This window comes from Vanacampus margaritifer, chromosome 7 (assembly GCF_051991255.1).
Source record: "Vanacampus margaritifer isolate UIUO_Vmar chromosome 7, RoL_Vmar_1.0, whole genome shotgun sequence".
Classification (NCBI taxonomy): domain Eukaryota; kingdom Metazoa; phylum Chordata; class Actinopteri; order Syngnathiformes; family Syngnathidae; genus Vanacampus; species Vanacampus margaritifer.
The window spans coordinates 11,612,892-11,639,191 of NC_135438.1; the positions used below are offsets into that span (position 1 = coordinate 11,612,892).

The window sequence follows — 26,300 nt, forward strand, 5'->3', positions numbered from 1 at the left end:
TCTGCCCAGATTTAGTCATAACTGTTTTAATTTCCTTATTTCCTCAGTAGAGCTTTGTTCTGCGGATGTATCTTTGTGAGTGTTATCGCAATTTCTGCCAGGTGCAGTCAGTCATGACTGAAAAAACTCCTCTTTTCCTCAAATGGGCTTTTGTTTTGTGTCTGAATAGTGTTCTTGAATGTATCTCTGTACGTCCGGTCAACTCCGGTTGAACTGTTTACTGGAAACTGTGTGGTGCCGCCCATCAAGATAGTATAAGAATATTGTAAGTCCTCTGTAATCTTCGCACTTGTGAGAGGCTACAGCCATTGTCTGTAACTCGCTTGTGCCCGGAATATTCTGTAAAAATAAAAGCTTTGAAGGAACTGTTCATCGATCTCGAGCCTGTATTCAGATAACCAACATTCTCACAACCCGAAAGAAAACAAACACGCCGAGGAAAAGTTCTACTCCACAACAACTTCCAGGACAAAAAAATCATCCTCCATACATCATCCTTAAAATCGCGGGCAACAAATTAAAAGTTACCTCAATGCTATTTCCACAAAGGAATACAACACTTCAAGACAAAGTGAAGCCGGTCAGAGTAAAAGATAACCAAGGGGCATGGCAGGATAGCGATGCAGGAAGGATAGAGTGGATGGAAAATATGAGGGAAGAAGCGAGAGGCACATAACAGACGGATGCTGATGACAAACTTGAAAGAAGAGGAGGATGTGAGTGAAACAGAAGGAGAGGTGGAAGGCTGAGAGAGGTAGACCGATCACAACTGAGCTAAGAAGAGCCAACAGCTGTGAGAGCGCAATTTGATCCTACGGGGCCCCGTGTGTGTGTGTGTGCGTGTGTGTGTGTGCGTGTGCGTGTGTGTGTACGCAAAAATGCACAGGGGCACAAACACATGCTCACACGATCCAAAAGAGCCACATTACACATGAAATATTAATGGGGCAAAGCAATCAGCAAAAATGGAGATGGAGGAGACAGAGAGTAAGGCTGAGGGTGTAGAGAGGTGGCAATGTTAGAAAAGGAAGGATGAAACCAATATGTCTCCTTCCGGACCTGGGGTGACATGTAGACTATCAGCAAATTGATATGCAGTTTGAATCATCACCAGCATAATCAACTTGCACGAACTGTGTATTGGAAATGAAGTGTTCACAACATTAGGTGAAGTGGCATAAACTAAGAAAATGGTATAGACTGTGTGCGAAATGATAATATAAACTAGGGGTGTCAAAATTTGTGCATTCATTTTGAGTTAATTTAAAATTCCTTTGACGTCACTAATTACTAACGCGTGCCTTACTTGGAAAGCAAGTACTGGGGGAATTCCAGTCGCAAAGCAGCAGACACGTCCACGTCAAAATTTAGCAGTAATAAATGTAATAATAATGCGTACATTTGTGGAGACTGGGGTCAAGTTGTATTTTACAAATGTAAAAGTGTGCAGAATTTCACAAGTTGCTTCATGTTAAAGATTAGATAGCTCTTAATATGAAAAGAGCTGTCAACAACGTCTTACAAATGCAGTTTTGCCATCTAGTGGCAAAAAAATTTCCTCAACACAAAACACACTCATTTTTTTACAGTATATTACATCTTTTAATTTGAAATTACTGTATTAATGACTAAAATATGCAGCCATATTTCTATTAGGTTAACATTTTTTTCCACTTTTATGTTAGCAAGAGTATAAAAACGTAGGAAAAAAATATTTTATTGTACATTTTATTGCAGAACAGATCTAAAATGTGTGATTAATCATGATTTAACTATTGAAGCCACGCAATTAATTACGATAAAAAAAAAACTGCCTGGCACCCATAATTTAAACAAATCAAACAAAACAAATGCTTACCTATAGTGAAATATTTTTTATAATAATATATAAATGTTATGGGGGGGTCATCCAAAGCAAGCAAGAAAATACCATCCGACACTGCAAAGGAAACCATTGAAGCTTTAGCTACCAGAATCATCCCCTGACTTCTACTCTATTGAGAACTTTTGGAGCATCCATTGAAGATCTATAAGTGCGGATGGCAGAATAAATAAGTAATAAACAAAAGGAGCCAATCATTCGGAGGACTTGGAGTTTATTAGTGTTGCACTTGCAAAAAAAAGATCCTAAAGCAGCGAATCTTCAAGCAAAATTCAGTTGAGAACCCAATTTTTCCAAGCAAAATGCATGTCTTCTGATATATGTATTCGTGTGTGTGCGATAAAGAGCGCGAGTGCATCACTGTGTTAATTCATGATGATGAAGCACTAACAGTCAGGTGTGTTTGTTCACTTACGCTCCTTACTGCCCCTTAAAAGCTTTGAGTAATAATGCCATCAATCAGCGGGCCCGGCACCAACATGTGTGAGTGTGACAGAAAGGTCAAAAACACGGGGAGGTTGCGGAGAGCACAGGCGGTATCGCTTCGCCACAGGAGTTTAATCAGAGGGAGAAAATATGGCCGAGTGTTCACGCGCTCACGTACACACAAACGGTGAGGACATGAGCGTGAGTGGAGAACATGCATTAGTGCGCAGCAGTAGCTCGCCTCTAATGAAGAGAGGAAACATTGTGGAATAGAGTGTCTAGGCAGGTGTGAGGAGAAAAGAAGCAAATAATGAGATCAACGCTTCCAAGATTACGACACTTTCATTGCGGTTCTTAATCTGCTCAACCGACTTTTCTTTTATCACAGGGGATCATCTTCCCCCTTTAATTTCCTGAACTGTAATGCTGAGGCTTCGTTTCATTGTGTTGCGGTCAATATAAAACATCCAACGTCATTTTGTGAAGTGTTGTTCTCTTATGGTGAACTTATGTGGATGAAAAATGGATGTATAAACCTAGTTCTTAAGAGGGCTAGGCAATATGACCTAAAATCCATTTAATAAATATAATATAATTGAATCCTGCACGCTAATGCTATATAGCGCTATAGTCAATTTTAGTGGGAAAATGACAGTGGATTTTTTTCTGAATGAGTTCTACAATTATTCAGCAAAGATAAATTGGTCAAATATAACAACCAACAATAAAAAGAAAGAAAGAAAAGAAGTGAAGAGGGTCTTCTGCCCAGATTTAGTCATAACTGTTTTAATTTCCTTATTTCCTCAGTAGAACTTTTATCTGTGGATGTGTCTTTGCTAGCTGCCGGCATGTCTGGAGGACCTCCTCTATTTCCACAACAATAGACCATTTGTCTGTGGTTGAAGTCAATGTGTTAGTGTGATGTCTTTAAAGTATCTCATGTCCGGTGAACTCCGGGTGGGCTGTTTGCTGGGGGCTTTGTGGTACCGCCCTTCAAGATAGTATAAGAAGGTTGTAAGTCCTCTGAAATCTTCGCATTTGTGAGAGGCTGCAGCCATTGTCTGGAACTCACTTGTGCCCGGAATATTCTGTAGAAATAAAAGCTTCGAAGCAACTGTTCATCGATCTCCAGCCTGCATTCGGATAACCAACATTCTCACTACCCGAAAGAAAACGAACACGCGGAGAAAAAGATCATTTTTCTTCAACAGAAGGAAAGCTATAATATAGTTTTAATTTATTTGGCAGATCTCAAAACTAAAATTTAAAACTCAGCTCTCTATGGTGAAAACAAACACAATTAACAGAGCTGATATCATAAACATTTAAAATTCTGTAATTTGATGTACTAAACCATACAGGATCCTTCACCGATGCCTTCAACATGTTGTCATCCTGAAATCATGTTCACTTGCTAATTAATGATGCTTTAAAAAAGAACAACCTCTAATTAATTATGCTGACACTGTATAATACAGCACATGCTGCCAGCCTTAGCAGCTAATGGCTAGCAGATAGCCGCTAAATGGTTGGCAAGAACCGGCAAACGACTTTTTAAAGGCAGTTTAACAGGCAAAAATGTTGGAAGCCTGACAAAGTTGCAGTATCTACTCATCAATTTTAAACAAAACAGACTTACTCAAATGTGCTGTTTTAGCCGGTAAAATCATCACAGTTATTTTGACATAACTTTATCCCATAGCCCAAAATCTCACTTACTAATGTTTCTAGAGCAGAAAAGCTTGTAGTTTAAATTGAATTATCAAAAAAATGGAAAAACAATTGGTGATTTGTTATTTTCTCTTCTGTTTTTTTCTCAACATTTTACAAATATATATTTTTATATGGCTAATATGGCCAAATCCAATATTGTGGATGTCCTGCCATATCGCACGGAAAGGAAATAAAGAAATAAAGAACAACAACAAAAAACTATCTTCATTTGAGTTGTCAAAGGGGATTTGTTTTGTGACTCCAATGGGGTTCAAATGTGTCCCTACTTAAGTACCACCACCAAACATTCGCACCTTCCATACACCAGTGTGAGGCAATGTGTGTGAAGTGCCTTGCCCAAGGACATAACGACACCTGACTTGGGGAGAGCGGGGATCGAACAGCCGACCTTACTGAACGACAGTCTCTACACCCTGAGCCACGGCCGCCACTAGACTGAATCAAGTGTCAAAGTGATGCATAGTAACCCCTCAAAATGTCTGGTTTAATATCAAAACTATGATGTTTACACAGACAGATAATATTTTTATTGCATTCCAAATAAATCAATAAAACGTAATCACATCTATCTTTTCTTCTGGAGTGAATGCGTAATCTTGGTTGGCTGTCTCTTTGCAGAATGATTGAATGTTTTTGTTTCATTTAGTATTCAACACCTCACTGAGTGTTGAGCGTTGCTCATCAATACTGGCAGGGAAAATCTGCTTCAAGCAAATAAAGGGGAAGTGTCAAAAGTAAAAATCAACTCTGGCCCTGCCGTTTACTTGCCAACAATCTGTAACTCTCTGACAACCTTTGCTGTAGTGCACAACATTTCCAGAGGACTCGGCCTGCTTGCTTGGGTTTGTCCGTGCCAGCGTGCTCATTATTTCAAGATGGAGGGAAAAGGACGAAAGGCTCCATGATCTTCATTAGAAATGACTCAGCTGCTTTTTGCGGCTGTCAGCATTTGCAAAGATGATGGCGTTGTGTCAGGGGCTTGCTAGGAAAGCTGGTCAACACAGCATTGAGAGAGTTTTGGCTGCCATTTTGAGTGCCAAGTCACTAATACGCACAGCCTCCCTCTCCTTTTCCGACTTATTCTTTGTATTGCTTTTTGTGGCACGTCTGTCTTTGCGCTTTCCTCAACCATTACATATCCTCATTACTGCTGTTGGATGTGTATATATCTGCTTTGCTCCTTCATGACCTGGACAACTTGCTGTGATTAATGGAGACATGAATGCAACATGATTTGCATTTAGATGGTACTGGCCATAGATCTGAATAGAAAACAAGATTTGTTGTTCTTATCCGAGGCAATACATGGATATTAAAATTAAGTAACTTGCTCATCTCTAAAACAATTTTCACGAGGTTTACTTTTCTGCTAATATCACAGCATATGATATTGAAACAGAACCTCTGGAAAAAGAGACAATAAAATAATCTTGTCTATGAAAGATTATTCCCAGTTTCCTCGTGACTGTACAGCATTGTGCGCACCAATATCCAAGCATACTTGATATTTTATGTGTGTTTTTTTTTTACATCCACACATCAAAATGTGTATATTTTTTAACAAAATCACATTTTTTATCAAGGGATCCATCAGTTAGTTGAAATGAAATTTGCCTCCCATCAGTCCTGGTGTTTGATCTGATTCCTCCATTTTGGTAGCCGTTTGCCGCGCATGGTTAGCCGATCTCTCACATGTGCGTCAGCGTAACGGGGTACTGGGAAATAATACACTGTCAAAGGTTCCGCCTTGTTTGTACAATTAAATTTGTGCTTTTTTTAATACATTAATTATTTTGTAATTAATTCATCATAATTAATGCATTAAAGTCTTACCCATAATGACATGAGGTTGCTTGCGTTGTGATTTCTTTGTTTGTTTGTTTGTCCATTGTCATCCGCTGTCATTTGCTGAGTTTTGCTTCTTAGTTTGAGCTTGACTTTTCATTTGTTTTGGCCAATTCATTCTGTCGCTGAGTCCTGTGCCTCAGGCAAACATGTCATTAATTTTGCAATAGACTCAGTTTCTCACTTTGTGCCTGCAGATGGATTTACACATTTCTCCATTCTTTGTAAGACTGTTTATACGACTCCACAATTTAGCTTTTCATTCTTACGTCATCTGTTAGCAGGTTTATTAATCCCACAGTGGAACCTCATCATTGAGCATCATCTTTTCTGTTATCATACAAACTTTTTCACAAAGTGGAAAATTGACTTTCTGAGAATATGTTTGTGAGCTTTTATAAAGTGCAAGGACCAAAACTGCCAAAATTCAAAATAAATAAATGACTAAAAGTAAAAATAAAAACGGATATAAAAATTTTTATAATTCGAAAATTAAATAATTTAAAAAATACTATAAATATAAATGGCTCTCTATGTTAGGTGTCATTGTCTTTTCATGTTTTTTGGACGGGTTGAATATATATATATATATATATATATATAGCCTACATAAATAAATTAATGTGTATTTATTTTTTAATTATATATTTTTTAATCCGTTTTTTTTTCTCACTTTTAGTTATTTATTTATTTATTTAGTCATTTATTTATTTTGAATGTTGGCAGTTTTTGTCCTCCATTTGAAAATGCCTTTATTTTATTTTCAGGTGCTTGTTTTTCCCCACACACTTTGGGCTTTGCTTCCCCTGAGTAGAAGCTGGTTTCCTCCTTGAACCGTCTAACTCTGCCCTAGTCGTCATGGTAATGAAAGCAGTACTTGGCATTGAATCCGTATAGTCGAGCGTGAGGGGTGAGGGGTGAGTGGTCGCTCATTTTCATTGGAGAAAATTTAATATAAACCATTTCCATCACTGGTATCCTTCAATCGGTAAAAAAAAAAAAAAAAAACACATAAAAACTATGGACAAACAAAACCCACTTAGTCCTTTAGATGTTCACGGAGCTGACATCAAATTTACAGAGGACTCGCAAGCCGGGCTCCCTCGACCCTGTTCTTCGCATGTAAAATCCTGTGCGAGTGGGTGACGTCAGTACGCTAGTGCACTTATAATAGTGTGTTCAAGTGCGCCATGGAAAATCATCAACTCCTCCGCTCCCGCACAGTCACAACTTTGAAAGACGTGCTTCAGAACCAAAACATGGCACCGTTTGATTTTACGTGAATCGGTGATTGGAAGTACCGACCCAAATCGGTCCATACTACAAAAAATATTGAATATTGATTGAACTTAACTATAGTCTAATGTTAATTGCTGCAAAAAGGAAACAGATACAAACATACTTTTTCTCCTGATGAAAGAAGAGACTCTAATCTATATTTTGGTAGATCCCATGTTTTTATAGCAATAGACCAGAATATTCTGTAGACCTTACAAATCTGTCAAAATCCGGTAAAACATCCGGGAGCAAAGGGGGTTGCTTCAGTGCAAATGTCTGTGAGTGAATGAGTTAAAATTGAGCACTATTCTCTATATAAGGTCATAATGTATGGAAATACAATTTTACAGCTCTTGAATTGGATTCCATTGTACCTTATGAAGTCTTCTGTGAAATCCAGTACTAATAATTCAATTGTTCTTACAAAGAAAATTCACTTTGATATAAAAAAACAACAACTGAAAGATCATTTCGAGAATAAATAAGAGTGGTGCAAATTATTTCTCGTAATCAGACAAGACAAAAATGAGTTTGGGTTAAGGTAATAATGACATGAAATGATTCAGTTGATCAATACAGTATGCCTTTTTACGCTGGGGATTTGGCAACATTTAAACACCTCTTCAAATCAGAGCAGCTAAGGCAGTTAATGACTACGCCACCTGTTTGTTCAAGCCTTACCCAACAACGCAACGTCAGTTTGTTGCGTAAACCCTCAGCCGACAAAGTGTGATTTGTCATTACAGAGACGCAACGAAGCAGACATTTTCACCGGGTTCTTTTATCGTTTGTGTACATGCTTTTCAAAGGGGATTAGTGTTTGACCACTTACATCACATCCGTTGGGTTCCTTAAGAGCCTAAAGGTGCAAATAAAGAGGGGGATAAGAACGTGAGCAGATGTGCCAGCGTAAGCCAGAGGCAGTACATCTCCCACCTGACATGAGGATTGCGTTTGGGGATAAGCAAAGGATTTGGGATGGTTCCACTCTGTATTATGTTTCAACAATGGTCGTCACTGTTACACGGCTTTGTTTGTGGACCAATATGCACATTTTTGAATGTATAAACTGTGAGAAACAATAAACTGTATAACAATGCAGCCTTGACTTGTACTGTAGGCTACTGTATGTATGGCATGCAAACATACCCTTATGGGAAATGTCACTTTACACAAAAGTCACTGCTTTCGTGCAGGAAGGAAGTTCCCCACAAGATGACAATGTTTTTCTCTTTTTCCAATACATATTTTATATCTAATACAGAGCAGTGATTAAATTATGAAATGACAGTGTATAAATAAATCAGTACAGCAAATATATCTGAAACTTTAACCAGTATGGCCACGTGTTCAAGCATATTTTACAAAAAGCGTTAACTGGTCAAAGCTTAGCTTTGAATGACACGTTACATAATACACGTGGTATGTATATATTTTGCAGCCATTCATTTTCTTTCCGTCATTAGGGTCACAGAGTGTTGTGACTGTATTTTAGATTGGGTCATGGGGTCATTGTGTTGCTATGATCCCATATTTGTCACATGTATTTTTTTCATATAGGCCTTTATTCTGTTATATATATGATTGATTATTGTCGTAGCAGGAGTTATAGAGTTACACTTTTGTCCGTATTGTTGTGTTTCCTCCATCTAGCTGTTCTTCCTTGTGTTCCGCATCCAGCCCTGTTCTCTCAATTGAGGTTTTTCTGCATCCAGCCCAGTCAAGGTTCTTCGTCAAGGTTTCTATGTCAAATGTTTTTTTAGAGGCCATCATGAATTCAGCCCTGCTCTCTGTTGTGACTTTGTGCTTTTGTCTATAAAGACTCCGTTTTTTTAGCTCCCGTGTCTTGTCTGCTTTTGGGTCCAAATTCCGCACCTCACGTGACAACAGAGTGCATACAGACAAACTACCATTCACAGTCAGTTTCAGAATACTCAGAGAAAACCCACACAGTTCCACCACAAATGTTACCTCAGACACATTTTTTATTGTTTTGCCCTGAATCAATGAAATGCGTAGTTTTTTTTTAATGAAAAGCAATGAAGTGTTTTTTTTTTTTAAACTTGCTTAGAAGTGATGAATGTAGAAGAAAATGGACAACATTCTTCACCTTATTCTGTTTTTGTCAATTATTTTTTTTTCAAGCAGTGGAGTGACTCGACTCTTTTGTGCTGTCTCATTTTTTATATCGTAGTAAAAGGTCCAAAGATAAAACTGGTAAGAAAATATTTGAAACTATTTTGCCATTGAATCATAGTAAGTAGTATATTTTTTTCAGGGACCTTGAATAAGTAACATTTGAACATTTTTAACTATCCTACAAGTACAAAAAAAAAAAAAAAGTCAATTCAGACACAACATCCAGCAAAGTTGATTTGCCTTGTTACACAAGTCTAATAAGTTAACCAGACTTTTACATATAAACAACAAAATTCTTAAATTGAATAACAAATGAAGGTACATATGTGGTGATATGTGGCGCTTTACTGCTTTTTTAAAAATGTTATTTAATTTGATCTAGTTTAACATATACGGCGATAAATTATTTATTGTTATAGCAGAAGTAGTTGTGGTGGAAAACACAAATGGCTCATGGACAGCAAATTAGGCCAAAGTAATATAGGACTTAGGCCTTAAAACTTCTGCTTCGAGGTCAGACAAATTGAGCACAAACAGACTGCAGGACATCAAGCAAATCCAATCCGTGATACTTAATTTGAATATCAGCTGCTATTTCTAAATGCTATTAAATACGTCGCTCTCTTCATTTTCTCTACACTTATCCTTGCCGGCCATGTGCTGGGGCTGAAATCCTCTTTTGTTCCGGCACAAACACTAGATTAGGTCTTTAGCGGTGAAGGGAAGTCAACACGGGTTAAGTTTCCCCGCTCACAGACACACACGCACAAATGCACTTTACATTCAATATGCAAATTGAAACAGCAGTTCATTTGCTGATGAAAGAGGATTCACGCTCAGTTATATCTTAATGGTTTTTGGCATAACAACATAATGTTTTCTTTCATTTGGTCAAATTTTTCCCCACTGAAATAAAAGTGGCCTGAGGTGACCTTTATGCAGGTACGAGAACCTGAAAGTAGGCTCGTACTGTATTGCTATTGCGCTGATAAATTATTCACATTCATGTTATTAACACAAACACACACAGGATGGCAAAATAAAACGGTGTGTGGGTCAAGCAACAGGGGGCGTGAGTGAGCCTTTCAAGTTTCACCCCAGCACGCGTTGTGAGAGCGTGTGCGTATGTGTGACCTCTCTACAGTTTGTCAGGTTGTGTTTATGTTTACCCTCTGCCAGCCACAAACAGTCCACTTATCGTGGTCACACAAAACTCCATCCAAGTAAATAACATTGTTCCACTGATGCCAGATGCTCTAATAGCTTTCTGCAGGGGATTTCACCTGAACGGGCCTGGCTGACCTGATGGGAGAAATTAGAAATGCAGAGGGGGTTTAACAGAGCGGCAGCGCGGAAGCTCCGGCAGGGTTCAATATAACAGCAGCAGCAGCGGCAGCCTGCTACTGCATTGCGTTCCTCACTGAGCAGCTCGCTCCGAGTATAGACAGCATCACTGCCACATCCTGGATGGATGATACTATTTAGAACAGGGTGAGTGTTTATACTGACTACATCCACGACATTAGGTAGCCTCCACCTGCACAATCCAATGACGTCCAATAGAAAAGCTTGTAAACATGTTTCAAAATATACGACTGTTTATTATTATTGATCCTGTCAAAGAGACTCTGTAAAAAAAAAAAAATCAATCAATCTTGGTTTGAATCTATACATCCGTTTTCTATATTATACTATTCTACGCTGACACCTCAGCAAAAGACAGACTACACCCTAGACTGGTCACCCGGACAGAAAAGCATTCACATTCATATTGTTACTGAGTGGGAACAGAACCCACACTGCCTGCACTGGAATCAGGCGAATATACTTCATACTTAATTTCATCACAGGGGCGGAGATATGTGGTGGCCAAGAATGGCCATGGCCACCCCTTTTTACTATCTGGCCTCCCTTCTGCCCATCCACATATACAGACGCTGCCCAACTTACGAACGAGTTACGTTCCGAGCGATCGTTCGTAAGGTGAATTTGTTCGTAAGTTGCTTCAGTGCTATATTTTGTATTATAATTTATGTTTAAAGAGAATACGTACAGTACTGTACTACGTATGTTAGAGAGAGAGAGCGAGAGACACACACAGTATGTACATGTACGTAATAAGATAAATAAAATGAAGTTTAACTTACTTTTGGAAGATGTACTCGATGCTTAAGGATTTGATGGAGGAGGAGGAAGAGGAGGATTTTATATCATGAGAGGTTCTTCGTCGTCGCTGGAATGGGCTTCAAAAGTTACTTCCTCCTCCGTAACTTCAATGTAGGAAGAAGTTGAGGGTCGAGGAGAAGAAGATGAGGGTTGATGAGTATCTTCCTTGGAGGATTTACTAGAAACTGGCCGAAAGAAGCGATCTAACGACGATTGCACAGTTTTCTTCTTTTTTCATCATAAATGATGCGGTAGCACTGTATGGCATCATTCAATTGATTTGCAACCTTTGTGCAACGTTCAATATTTGGGTCTTGCTGCTCGAAAAGTGCGATGGCTTTATCTATGAGCGACAGGCGTTTCTTCTTCTTCCTCCTCCTCGACACGTTGCTGAGCCTCCAATGCTGGGTGAGCTCTCACAGCGCCAAGCGTCGGTATTAGCGGCGGAAAGAACCACTACAGTACTCGGAAAAAGGTGCGCATTACAAAATCTAACTTACAGCATCTCTTTCCGAACATTTTTTGACATGCGCGCATGCGCGCAGACATGTTCGTATGTACCGTTGTTCGTAACTCGAATGTTCGTAAGTAGGGGAGCGTCTGTAGTGGAAGATTTTGATACCTGGGATTTTTCTGCTATTTTCACATGGATGCAGTATTCCTAAGCACCTTGATAATCTACCATCATTTATTTGAAATAAGAAAATAATAAACTTACAGTTGATGTGAATACAAACATTAAAAGATTCTTGCTGATTGTTGCAGTCAATATCAAGCAAAATCTTACTTTCGCACCATAGCAAACAAACAACTGATTATTAATTGTTTATCATATCATTCAAACTCATGGTTTCATGAAATAAAATGCACTCATGCATCAATTTTGCCCCAAACATTCATTAAATAAGCAGGAACAAAACTAAAAAAGCAACATTTAGAATTGTGATGAGTTAAGAGATGTTTGTGTCATTGACCTTTTAAAAATATGATTACAATAAGTGAGTCATTGATAGCTATCTGTGACAAATTGAACAATCTGATTGGCTGTGAGCTAGCAATCAATGCATGTAACAGAAGTAGACTATGGTACGCAAAAGCAAACCAAGGGCAAAGGAAATGGGATTGTCTTGCAAATTAAGCTCAGTAAAGAAGCTTTTCTCTTGGACTCGTTCCTGCTTGCATTATGATTGCATTCTGTATATGTGTGCGTTTTTTTATGAAACCGTGATTGTGGCTGGTGAACAAAGGTAAACAATGGCTTATTGGCCACCCCATAGTGGTGTGTTTGTGTAACTCTGGACACCCCATTGAAAATGTTCTGGCTACACCCCTGTTTCATTAGACAACAACATATTTTCTTGCTTTTGAAACTAATGTTGCATTTATGTTCCTTTCCCAACAAAACCTTCAGATGCGCGGACAAAAGTGTACACTTTAAGTACAGTTGCACCACAAAAAAAACAGACTCTTGTTTTGGAATGTTTTGAAAGTTTTGGAATGGCCCAGCCAAAGAACATACCTAAATGCAACTGAAGATCTGGTGTGAACTCAAGAGGACTGTGAACAGGAGATGAGAGATATGTCAGTCTAACACATTTGGAGTGTTTTTGTGAAGATGAGTGGGCAATTATTGCCATGCTAATGGACTCCTTCCTACTCAAGACACAATGCACTCATCAAAGCAAAAGGCGATTCAAAGAAATATTAGCTTAGGGTTTTCAAAGGTTCCTCCAAATTTAAATACCCCAATGATTGTACAAATGAAAATCTGAAATTCAACCAAACGATTTGGGAAAAAGTGTCAAACTCAGGGCCTGGGGGTCGGATCAAGCCCGCCTCTGCATTTTATGTGGCCCATGAAGGCCATGAAGAATTCATGTGTGCTGATTTCATGTTTTTTATCTTATTTTTTTACTGAATACAAAATTGCAAATTGTCTTCACTTTTAATAACGATGCGATATAACGAACATTTTTTTAACTTTTTTTTTTACTGGCTTCTGATTTCAAAACTAGCTATCCACCAATTTGTTGTGTATATGGGATAGTACGTGGCAATCATATTTACGATGTGACCCGTGACAAAAATGAATCTGACACTCCTGCCTTAAAAGTGACAGCAAAAGAACAAAAGGAACAGCAGAAGTTAGGCGTTTGTAAGCGGACTCCACACTTCAACGTGTACCAAAAGAGGGTCCGGCGTGTTTCAGTGCCATGCCAGCTGGAGATGATGCAACAATGAATAATTGACTACTGGTAACCATGTGTATGATTGAGAGTCACAAATTGATTGGCTGATTGCTGTATACGTCACTTGTTTGATCATTGTTTTCTCTTTTTCATTTTACTGTTTTACCCGACAGTTGTTGTTCATAAGTATAGGCTAATATTGAATTAATGTTACAGCTATTTTTATTTGTATGAATTTTCAAATGATTTTTAAAACATTACTTGAAGAGTTAATTAAGTTTTCAGGTAAGTTTCCACTTACATTATTTATTTATTTTGGGTTGTTTTTTGAGACGCTCAAGTTAGGCTATAGGTTAGGTTTTTTTTTTATCCCCCCCCTCTCTCTTTTTTTACTTCTGAAAAACCTGGTGTCTTCCACTGCAGGACTTACGGCAGCATTGTGTTGCAATGCATTGTCTAGGCTGACTACCATTTGCCACTGCAGGCTTAAGCCCAGTATAAATTACTGCAGCATGCCACTGTTATGATTTCCCACTAGGATGTGTGCCAATGAACGCCTCTTTGACACAAAGAATGAATGAAGCCTTTCCCCACACTGTTGTGTGTAACCACCAACCCCACCCCTCCATCACCCACCCACCACCAAAATAGCTGCACCAGCACAAATATGACACGGGGTCTGCAATGGGCTGACAAAGCTGCATCACTCTCCTTTTATTTCATGAATATGAGAATAAAGATGTGAAGCCAGCATGCATGGATGGGGCAAGGGGGGTGTCAGCAGCCGGGACAGCAAGCTATTTAATCTCACTATATGACAGCATGCAGGGAGGGATAGAGGGATGGAGATAGATGAATGGGTGGGGGGGAGGTGGGTGGGTAAGGTCTATACTCTGCAACCACAAACATACGAGAGGGAGAGGGGGAGAGAGAGAGAAAGAGAGAGAGAGAAAGAGAGAGAGAGAGAGAGAGAGAGAGAGAGAGAGAGAGAGAGAGAGAGAGAGAGAGAGAGAGAGAACTGCAGCATCGCCAGCTACAGCAGCAGTCCTGTGCAGTGCAGGTGAGAGGGGGGGGAAGCCAAAGGAGGAGGGGGAGGAGGAATAGGAGGTGCAAGTTGAAAGAGAGAGAGAGGGGGAGAGAGAGAGAGAGAGAATGCGGGACTCTTGGAAAAAGACGCATCTTCACTCGGTCCATTACCGACATCCCGAGCAGGGTGCTGGCGAGGATTAACGCGTAATTGATGCCCGTGCCGGGATCTCCCGCTTTAGCTAGTCAGAAAGGCGCTAAATTAACAGCCTTGCTTGGTTACTTTTAAACGGTGAGCATTTGATAAAGTGGCTGCGGGAAGCGCTGGTGTCCCCTTCCAAGTTGCGCGGTGGAATCCGATGGCTTGGCACGTTGCTCCGCCACTGCGGGGAAAGAAAGCGAAGGCATCAGCCGGCTCCTAAGGTAAGACAAGAATCTCAATGAAAACACTTTGTGCCTCCTGAAGTGATTTTAGATTTGAGTTGTTATTGGTGTTTCTGTTCATGAGTAAGAAGCGCAGCTCGCCTCCTCTTTTGTGTAGACTGGAGGTGCTGCATTGCAGTTTCGGTAAAGTGAGGCACGCGAGAAAAAGCTGCTGTCCCATATGTGACTGGAATAATGAAAAGTGACGACTATAGCACAGCTGTAACGTTTGAGTGGTGCGTCAGTTATCAAAGGCTTCTCTCTTTTTTCCCTTGTTATTTGTCGGTTAATAAAAGGGTTCTCTTTTTTCCCTTGTCTTTCTGCAGCACGTTGGATTTTTATACAAATATATCACGCGGTTTGAAGAACAGGACAGAGTTGCAATAGAAGTTGAAAAGACAGGAGAATAAAGAAAGTAATCAGCCATCAGTAGCAAAGAGTGTCAGTCAGAAGGGAGAAAGAATAAATCAAACACCCACGCTGTGGGCTACAGCACATCACTAAAGAGCGATAAAGAAAGAAGAGGCAGGCCGTCCAGTCATTCAAGAGCAGTGAAGAGAGAGGCAAGCGGAGCAGGACAGAGCCATGCATCGACTTGGTGCAGTGTACTCCTCGGCGCAGGCGTTCAGCCTCGTGGTCTTGCTGCTGCTGCAGCTGCTGACTCAGCTGCCAGGTGCACGCTCAGCTCTCCGGTACCGGGTGGCGGAGGAGGGCCCTCCCGATGTCAAGATAGGCAACGTGGCCGCGGACCTGGGCCTCACGGCGGGCACGGGCAGCGGGGACGTCACCTTTGCTCTGGAGAGCGGCTCCGAGTTCTTCAGGATCGACAACGTGACCGGCGAGCTGACGACGGGGCCGAGGCGTATCGACAGGGAGAAGCTGCCCCAATGCCAGATGATTTTTGATGAAAATGAGTGCTTCTTGGATTTTGAGGTGTCTGTAATTGGCCCCCTGCAAAGCTGGGTGGACTTGTTTGAAGGCCGTGTTGTCATAACGGACATCAATGACAACACTCCTTCCTTCCCCTCACCTGTGCTCCAGCTCTCAGTGGAGGAAAATCGCCCAATTGGCACACTTTACCTGCTACCCACTGCTACAGATAGAGATTTTGGACGAAACGGTATCGACCGCTACGAGCTGATCCAAGAAGGTGCGCCTGGCTCGAGTTCGGCAAGACGCACAACTGGAGGAAATCCCATGGGTAGAGTAGACGGGCTCGGGGATAGGAGGGGTAGGAGTGGAGATAATGTGGGAGGAGCCAGGAGCACTGTGTTTGAACTCCAAGTGGCAGATATACCAGATGGTGAAAAACAACCTCAACTCATTGTCAAAGGTACTTTGGACCGCGAACAAAAAGACTCATATGAACTGACCCTACGGGTTCGAGATGGAGGGAACCCCCCACGATCATCGCAAGCTATGCTGCGGGTTTCCATCACTGATGTCAACGACAACAGTCCATTGTTCGAAAGGCCCACGTATGAGGCGGAAATGGCAGAAAATGCCCCTCCAGGAACACCAGTGCTCCAGGTGAGGGCTTCTGACCGTGACATTGGTGTGAACGGGCAGGTGGAATATGTCTTCGGAGCGGCCACAGAATCAGTCAGGCGGCTTCTTCGACTGGACGAGGCAACCGGATGGCTCAGCGTTCTTCACAGGATCGACAGGGAAGAGGTGGCCCAGCTAAGGTTCACGGTCACGGCTCGGGACAGAGGTCAGCCACCACGCACTGATCGAACCACGGTCATTTTGGCAGTTCGTGATGAAAACGACAACGTCCCAGTTGTAGAGATCCGAAAGATCGGACGGATCCCAGTGCGAGATGGGGCAGCATTGGTACCTGAGAACGTTCTGGTAGACACACCAGTCGCTCTGGTTCAGGTTTCGGACCGAGACCAAGGAGAAAACGGGGCTGTGACCTGCACGGTTGTAGGAGACGTCCCATTCACTTTGAAGCCAGCTGGTGAAACAGCTCTCCCACCCTTACCTGCAGATGAGGCCTTTGACAGGTGAGTCAGAAACGGTGTATTGTTCATAAACAAGAAACTTAATGGCTTCCTAATAGAGCTGTCAAAAATAATCAATTAATCGACAAGTAATTGATTATCAAAGGAATCGATAACTATTTTAATCATTTGGAGCTATTTTTTTTGTTAAAATTGACCAAATCCTCTAAATTCAACATATCAACAGTAATTGTTTACTGATTTATTTAGTCCATGGAAGAAGACTGATTATCTTCTGTATTTAATCAAAATAAAACATTTGCAAACATCTGTTTTTACTTTGGAAAATAATTTATGAACCGGTAACAAAGTACATCAACCCCCCCTTTTTTTTTTTACTATACAAATGCAAAGTACAAAATCACTGGTTGATAAACAGTAAACAGGGGGAAAAAATTGCAATACAGTTAAATGCAAAATTAAAATGAATCTGATTAGTCAATTAATCGTTTGAATAATTGATAGATCAATCGATTCTAAAAATATTCGATAGTGACAGCTCTACTTCCTAATGATCGACTCAAATTCTTACAGGACGATACAAATACTCAGTAATGGCATTCTGATTAATAGGGATTAAAATGATGCACCGCATAATCTGAGAACAAAACTGACACAGTTCAAGTGATCGTCCCCACATTGCTGCTCCAAAAAGTGTCTCAACAAATTCTACATTCCACAGAGAATCCAGAGAAGAGGGCCTGAAGTGTTGTTTCATGCAGTTTTTTAAAAATGTTTTATTCAAATCAGCTCAAGTGGGCCACTCATTCACTAAAACCAGAGAGTGGATAAAATGTCACGCTATCTGTAAAATTGGATCATAAATATGCAATAAAGTCAAGGGTTTTCTGACTCATTTAGTAGTATTATTGCAACAGTGAATACTCCAAATGTCAGTGCTTTCAAGTCAGTTGTAAAACTATTTTCTGAAGACACTGACATGAGAGCGAGAAAAACACAATTATGTACCTTTGCAATTATTATCGCTTGAGGTTGATTTATTGACTACAGGTACAAAACAATGTGAGTGTAAACAGTCAAAATTCTTTTAATGAGGTTCTTAAAAAGCACCTGCATGCTTATACTGACACTACATAAATGTATAATTTTTTTCACAGAAACAAGAAGAAATTCTTCCTGCATACCTCAGCCTTGCTGGACTACGAGGTCACCAAAGAGTACAGTGTCACTATTGTGGCAGTAGATTCTGGAAGCCCTAGTCTTTCCAGCAACAGTTCACTGATGGTGCGAGTTGTCGATTACAATGACCATCCCCCAATCTTTGCTCAAAGTGTAGTGGAGGTCCATTTTGCAGAAAACAACTCACCCAACGAGAGGGTCGTCACTGTGGTGGCCGCAGATGCAGACAGTGGCAAGAATGCAGAGATTGCATATTCCCTGGACCCACTTGCAAACGGGCCATTTTATATAGATCCAGATAATGGAGATATCCGTGCCACTGGTGTCCTGGACCGAGAGCAGCGAGATAGGTACGAACTCACAGTTATTGCCAAGGACAAGGGCACCCCTTCTCTACAAGGTTCGGCGACTGTTGTTATTCAGGTGACCGACCGCAATGACAACGCGCCAAAGTTTGTCCAGGAAGTTTTTACATTCTACGTCAAAGAAAACCTACTTGCCAACAGCCCGGTCGGCATGGTGACCGTGACGGATGCCGATGAAGGCGAAAATGCAGAACTCACACTCTTTGTCGAAATGGATGGACCGGACGAGAAGAAGTCAGGGGAGAAAAGTGTGGGAGAGAACGGACAGAAGGATCAGGAAGAGGTGTTCTCCATCGAGAACAACACTGGCACCATCTTCTCCGCTTTGTCATTTGACCGCGAAAAGCTTTCCACCTACACCTTCCGCGTACGTGCCGTGGACGGAGGAGAGCCTCGCAAGACCGCCACGGCCACCGTGTCACTCTTTGTGACCGATGAGAACGACAACGCCCCCTCCGTTACGTCTCCGGCCAACGATTCCTACACGCTGCTCCCGCCTGCGAGTAGCGCCCGCACTATCGTCAGGACGGTGACGGCCATAGACTCGGACACCGGCCCAAATGCCGACCTTCACTACGCATTGGTTGGAGGGAATCCCTTCAGGTTGTTTGAGATCGGCCACTCCAATGGCGTGATCACGCTGGCGGAGCCGCTGGAGCGGCGCCACAAAGGTCTGCATCGCCTGGTGGTCAGGGTCAACGACAGCGGGGCCCCCTCGTTGTGCGCCACCGCGCTGGTCCACGTCTTCATCAACGAGAGCTTGGTCAACGCCTCCCTGGTGGACGCGCAGGTAATATTTTCACACGATATTGCACCTACACCTGCGCAGGAGGCTTGTTCAAGTACGCAGAAGTGGAATGAAAAGGTGGCTAATTGGAAGAGGCAATGATCTGTCCTGTTTTGGTTCGTGCTGATTGTTCTACCGAGATGGTAATGATAGCCAGACATGATTCTGTCCTCTGATCCATTCCAATAACGGCTCCACTGATATCCTTTACAAAAAAGGAGGGTACTAATTAAAACGGATTGTAGCTGTTTAAACTAAAGTGGTAATGAGATTATTTTCTAGATAGAATTAAATAAATGGATTCTCCGCTCTGGGTTTGCAGTTTTCCGACCATTTTTTAGGACTTTTAATTGTGTCTATATTTGTCCCAGTTAAAGAAGCGCGTTTATCTTTTGACGAGTATTGGCAGTGCTGGTTTCTTTGTTGGTTGAATCCCGCAGGAGTGTGTTCTTTGGCCGGTATGACTTCTTATAAGGACTGCATAGTTAAAACAACAGTTATAACTGAAGTGACTCTTCTTTTACGGTACATTGAATGCAGCGCTGAGGGAAATAGGTGTGTTTGTGTGTGTGAGTGAGAGAGGGATAGTGAGAACGACAGAGCGAACGCATTAGCGGCGATATTGTGTTAGAGGCAGACAGAGAGAGACTGACTGGCCCAGTTTTGGCCTCCCGGAGTCTGTTGAAGTATGTTCGTGTTGAATGGAAGCTGCACTTAAGCAGGGTGGCTTCGCTATAGTAGGTCTGAATATTGATGAGGTTTAGGCGTTTCTGTTGTATCATGCTTGCACATGCTGTGCATTAGTATTCAGACATAAAAACAAAGTACCTGCGAACAAGGTTCAACTCTAAATAAGTCATTTTACAAGGGGAATGAGCAGAATACAAAGAAATAAAACATCTGCACTCATCGGAAAGTGTGGTCTTGTGGAACTAAAAAGTTTATTACAAGGAGAACTAGCTTGTAGAGCAAATTGACTAGACAAAACAGCATTACTGTTACACCAGAAACAACCACAGCAGTCCAAATTAAGAATGTGTACCGCTGGTACAAACCCGTTTTTCTCCCCAGTCCTCATTATATTAACACAATTCCAATCCCATTATGCATGAAAAATGGCTCAGTTAATCTACAAATGCTGAAAGGTAATAACCACAAAAAACCCTCTCTGGTGTGCATCAAGTAAATTGAATTGACTAGTAATTAAATCGGCTTCAGGGCTACGGGCTGACACTATACTTTCCCAAAACTGTGTTGTTTTATTCGACAAGGTGATCTATTTTGGAGAGTTTTTTCTCCAAAGCAAAGGTCTCCAACTGTCAGGTCTGTGAATGTGCAGTGATGTTAACAGTGAAAAACTAAAATGGCTTGGAGGCATTTGAAAGGAAAAGGACAGTCCATGATAGCATTTTGTTTTTCACTTAATTCACCCATTGACTGCATAGAAAATTAACAAGCAGTTGATTTTTTATTTTTATTTATTTTTTAATATTTGAATGGGATTGGTGAATATCTCTGAGGGTATTGTGAACTCCTGTTTCCATGCCAGTGTTATACTGAGCAGGCTGACATGACTTAAAGAAGTTGAGGTCTGTGTGGTGACTTTAGCTTAATTTCTCATTATTTGCAACGTCGAAGCACCAGCACCTCTGGTGGTTGAAGTCAAGTAGTGCACTCATTTTGCCCTAATGACTTAAAGCAGGTGTCTCAAGCTCATGGCCTGGGGGCCATTTGCGGCTGGCAGGATGATATTTTGTGGCCCCCTATTTGACGTCAAAGATTAATGTTAGCGCGCGCCCACATTTTTTGCTGTGTCATTGACTTGACGTTTTGTGTGGTTATGTTTTTATTTTAATCACATAGATCAATGGTACTTCATTTATATGGCACTTTTTAACCTTACAAGGCCCTCAAAGTGCATTATAAATAGACTACTCATTCACCTACTGATGACGCAACATCACTTATGGGCTACCATAGTTGAGGCTCATGACAGTTTATGGTGAAATGTAATTCTGAAGTGACACCAAGATATCCTGTCACCCAGTCACAGTCATGCCTTTTTCAGAACTTGTTGTGAAGAGAAAGGTTGGCACAGAGAATAGCTAATTTCAAGAAAAACAGAAGACACGATTTTTTGTTGTTGTTGTACAGTAGACACCTCAACATGTCTCGAATGCAAAAAGTTGCAGTGCTCAAGAAATAAAATGTCCAATCTTGTTCCGAACTGTTATTAATAAAGATTGAGAAGATCGATAGATGAAGATTTGATTAGCTGTAATTCTTTTTGATTACTCGAACCCTTTTTTTTGTTCAATACTTGATGTGGCCCAGACACATCCAAACTCTATCTCTAGTGGCCCCCACATAAATCGAGTTTGAGACCCCAGGTTTAAAGACATGATTAATAAACAATCAAAAGACGTGATTAATAAACAATCACAGAGTCCACCAAATAATTAACAATTCTAGTACTGTATTTCTCCAGCTCATAAGGAAGCGGTACATCTATGCGCCCATGGACCACTTATCCATTAATCAATAAGATTTCTAAGTAATGTTAATGTCATATTCTCATTGTTAGTATCAAATGGCAATGTTGCACCCTTTGCTTACATGGCGAACTCTGTTCTTTTTTTTTTTTTTGGAGAGCTCAGTATTGTTCATTCGGTAATTTTACCGATTTGACATGTCATCATCATTGCTCTCTTTTTTTTTCTCTTTTTTTTGTGTATGTGGGTGAGTATGTTTATGTGCGTGCGAGTGTGTGTGTATTCATTAGCTCACCTAAAACCTATTAAAAAATCCCATACCGTTCACCTAAACCGAACACTTCCAGCCAGAGTCGTGAGGCCGTCAGGAGACCAGAGGAAGGATTAAAAAAATCCCATAACGTTCACCTAAACCGAACACTTCCAGCCAGAGTCGTGAGGCCGTCAGGAGACCAGAGGAAGGACCAAAGAAAGGAAAGTGAAATCCAGCACCGACCAGGACACCACCCACCAGGCAACCAACCCCAGAGACATCTGAATTCCAACAAATCAGGAACTCTGTTCTTAATCACAGCTTCTGGAGTATTAACTCCCTCCTTGTCAACAACCTAGCATGCCAAAAACTTTTTATTTTAGGGCAACGACTAAGCCATGAAACAAGGCGTAGTGTTCACCTGTACACTTAAGGATTATGAAAGTTTCACTCAAGAGTAGAACGACAAAGCCAAATTGAACAACAAGAGAGCATTGGGTGCTATTACAACAAAACATTTGGTAAGGTTGTAACAGTGGTGCTGACAGGAGGAATAAAAGATAATAGGCCTGAATGACTAAGACTATTGAGTCCAACAAAAGGCTATAGTGTGTCCAGACTGGTATAGATGGTGTTTTTGCTTGCAATTTATGCATAGTTTAGTATGATTGGAGGGAGGGACTTATTGGAAAAATGGAGTAGAAGTCGGAGAAGAGACAATACTTCCATCTCATAATGAAGTCAAACTGAGTGGTGGATGGATGCCAGATGTAATTAGGCAGGGAAAACGCCTGCTTGTGCCACAGCATCATGACAGGAAATTGGCCTTTTTTTATCCAGCTTTGCTGGTGTGCGCTAATTAGCAACAATACAATGATGCTGTCTGAACTAGTTATTTTAGACGTTGTTGTCATGGTACAACTTAAGCACGCTTTATACATCAGACTTGCCCTGTTTTGTAAATCGGTATCGATCATGAGGAATCAGAAACAAACAGGCAAAGTTCCACGTAATTCTGTGTTGTGTTACATTATGTGCATGATGAAGAAAAAGGCCCATTTCACATTTGCACCAGATCGGTTAGATTGCTGATTTTGTATGAATATTTGATGGCATACAAAATGAACGGAACCCTATGGGGGAGCTGAAACAAATTCTTCAAACGAAGTCAACTTGAAAAGCTCACTGCTCTGACATGGAGTACATGTGGCCAAATACTTCATTAAGGCTTTAAAACAAATCTCAACACTTTGGTCTTTCAGTAGCGTAATGTGTTAAACATAGTTCATCGACCTCATCGTAAAAATGTAATCTTTTTTAGGAGGTTTCATCCACAGTAGCCTGTGTAGTGTTGAAAAGGAAAAAAAGCTGTATTGTAACTTTACTGTTGATCAGTGCTTATGACTACTTGTACCAAAAATAACCAGCTGTCTAAATATGTGGCTTCAGTTACAGTGGCTTGTCCATGAAATAATGATGCTTCCGCTACGGATTGGGTTGCAACAGTAATGATTAACATGTACAGCAAATGGACTGAGTGACATTGTGACCATTGCGATCAATGAATCCGCTATGATGATTTGCAGGTAAGGCTGTCCAATGATTGCCTGAAAAGTAAAGAAAAAAGTCAGACAACCATGGAACAGTCTGGCCGTGCACAAGAATACATGCCAACTGAATAATGAACTTGTGTTGATTCATAACCGTATATATAAATAACCATCCCTACTAGTTGCGGAGCATTTAAAAAAATAATAATAATAATTAGGCCAGTAGAGCGCAAAGCGAGCTAACGGAAACGGAAACATGATACTACTATATACCAAGCATAGTCTATTATATCACTTAGAGACATAATTTGAGTCATACTGTATGAACTCCCCACCCAAATAGACATCATAGTATGGGAATACACTAGGTTACCTGGCCATGCAAATCCAAACAAGGGGCTGATACTTCTTGGTTGAATGCTACAACTACAGTGTTAGCCCTGCGCAGTAAAAATAAGGGAAAGAAGTGTGGCATAATGGACCCAACAATGGACAGAGTTCAGTACATCAAGTACTTTCTTAAGTAATTAATCTTACATTATTGCTACTCATAAAATTGTATATTTTTTTCCATAATATTAAAACATTGTTCCCATGATATTGCTTTTTTTCTTGTCATTTTAAGACCATTGTTATTTTTGTGTCTGTGTGTGTGGCTTACAAATGTATCTTAGCATATTTGAATGAACGCTTTGGTGCAAGGCTTCTTTATCCTTCATCATTAAAAGAAGTGGTACTTGACATTAGCCTTGGCAGAGGTTTTACACTTTACACATTCCCCACCTGGATAATTAAGTGATGAATTAATTATAATAGCTGACGCCTCCAAACTGCAGCTCTCTTGCAAATGTGTCCCGCTACAACTGAGATCTAAATTTGGATCAATGGCGTGGTCACAAGAGAACATGTCATGGGCGCAGAATCTGCATCCGTCGTGGGAATTGGATCATTCTCAGGAGAGCACGTACAGTATGGAGATGTGTGGTGTTAAGCTCAGCTGGAACAAAGCTCATGAAGTAGAATGGAAGATCCCTTTGGGAGTTTGACATGGAATGTGAGTGACACACGGTTTGCAATAAAGCCATATATATATATATATATATATATATATATTATATATATATATATATATATATATTGCAAACCATGGACCACACACTCGCCTTCATCCTCGCTATTTCTGCAATTCATTCCCGCAAAAGTCTTATTATTAAGCCGCTAGAATGTTGCAGGGATTACTTGAGTATATCATTTCCAGCCTTGACAGGAGAGAAGAAATTGGCACATGAGCTTTAAGACTACATGTCAGGGCTGCATAATGAGGTGTCTAACGAACAGACAGCTTACACTGTGGAGTCATGTAAGTGCGGACATATATATCAGCGTGTCTCTGTTGTCTTTGCGAAATGATTATTATTATTATTTTTAGCATTGCTTTATTTACATTGAGCAGGTATCTTCAGAAAAGCTCATTGTCACCAGAAGAGCAAAGGTCCATAACCAGTAATAAATCTGTTTCTTGTAGCAATCATGTTACAAGAGTGGGGTATGCGTGTGCATTTATTTATTTTTTATTTTTTTATTATTATTTTCTTTTCTTTTTTTCTGGAGTGTGCATGTGCATTTATATCGGTATCAAAGATCACAGTCTTCAACTCGTGTTTTAAGTCTAAAACATATTGATTCAAATAGCCTCACATCAAAGCCGGAATGCATTGCAGCATCACTATCCCTCCAAATCTCCATGGAAAAATAAGGATAACAAATCTTGCATAAATCCACTCCCACTCCACTTGCCTTCACAATAACAGCTTTGTATGCTGAAGTGACAACGCTTGTAATGGGGATACAGTCGTTTTCTGCCATTTAGGGTTTTGTGTTTGTCCCTTTTTGTGCACGTTTTATTGACTGCTGCTGCTTCTTTCACTGTGCGACCTTGAAGTCTGCACTTTCATTTTTTTCTTAACATCTGCTTTAAGCCACTTAATCTGGGCTATTTCCTGTACGACCTAGATGATGCGCACAATCGGATTACGGACGCCGCAATTTAAAATGCTACAACCTCGACGCAAGACAAATAATATATTTAGTGACACTCCATGTGTCTGGGAATAACGGAAAGGATCCCCTTAAAACACAGTGATGGGCTTAATTAGGCTGAAGATGCTGTTTGATGTTTCTCTGTGTCTCACACCTACTGTGTCATTGTTGATTACGGCTTCTTCTTCTTCTCTCTTTTTTTTTATCTGTGATTTGTCTTTTGGCAGCACAGTGGTTGAGTGGTTATCACTAGTGGCTCACTGCTAGAATGTTTTGTGTGGGAATCTGTTTTGGCTCAGCACTTTTCTGTGTGCAGTTTGCGTGTTAGCTTAGTAAGTGAACGTCGTTCAAAACTTGTGGCACTTTTATGGACTTTTGACTTTTGAGGTTTCACTGTATTAAAATTAAAATGCACAATATCCATTTTGGTAACTGTTCAGTGTTGTTCACTGTTCATTTGGCACTCACTTCCAGATGTACCAGTTTTGTGTTGTTTATTTCAGTCAGTTTTTACTGGGAGCAACTTGGCACGAGTCGGTAGCACGCACAAATCTTAGTT

The 26,300-nt window shown here is 40.6% G+C and overlaps 1 protein-coding gene across 3 annotated transcripts in view; it reads left to right on the forward strand.

The window, feature by feature from the left end:
* Positions 1 to 14,763: 14,763 nt before the first annotated feature.
* Positions 14,764 to 26,300, forward strand: part of pcdh7a (protocadherin 7a) — a 59,238-nt gene continuing 47,701 nt past the window's right edge. For 2 of the 3 annotated variants that reach the window (XM_077570694.1, XM_077570696.1), the window contains exons 1-3: positions 14,764 to 15,108; positions 15,435 to 17,117; positions 18,233 to 19,409. In XM_077570694.1, coding sequence (XP_077426820.1) covers positions 15,694 to 17,117; positions 18,233 to 19,409 — 2,601 coding nt within the window. In that variant the 5' untranslated portion in view covers positions 14,764 to 15,108; positions 15,435 to 15,693. Of the gene's footprint in view, positions 15,109 to 15,226; positions 15,345 to 15,434; positions 17,118 to 18,232; positions 19,410 to 26,300 lie in introns of all 3 variants that reach the window. The other variant, XM_077570695.1, reaches the window with a different exon arrangement.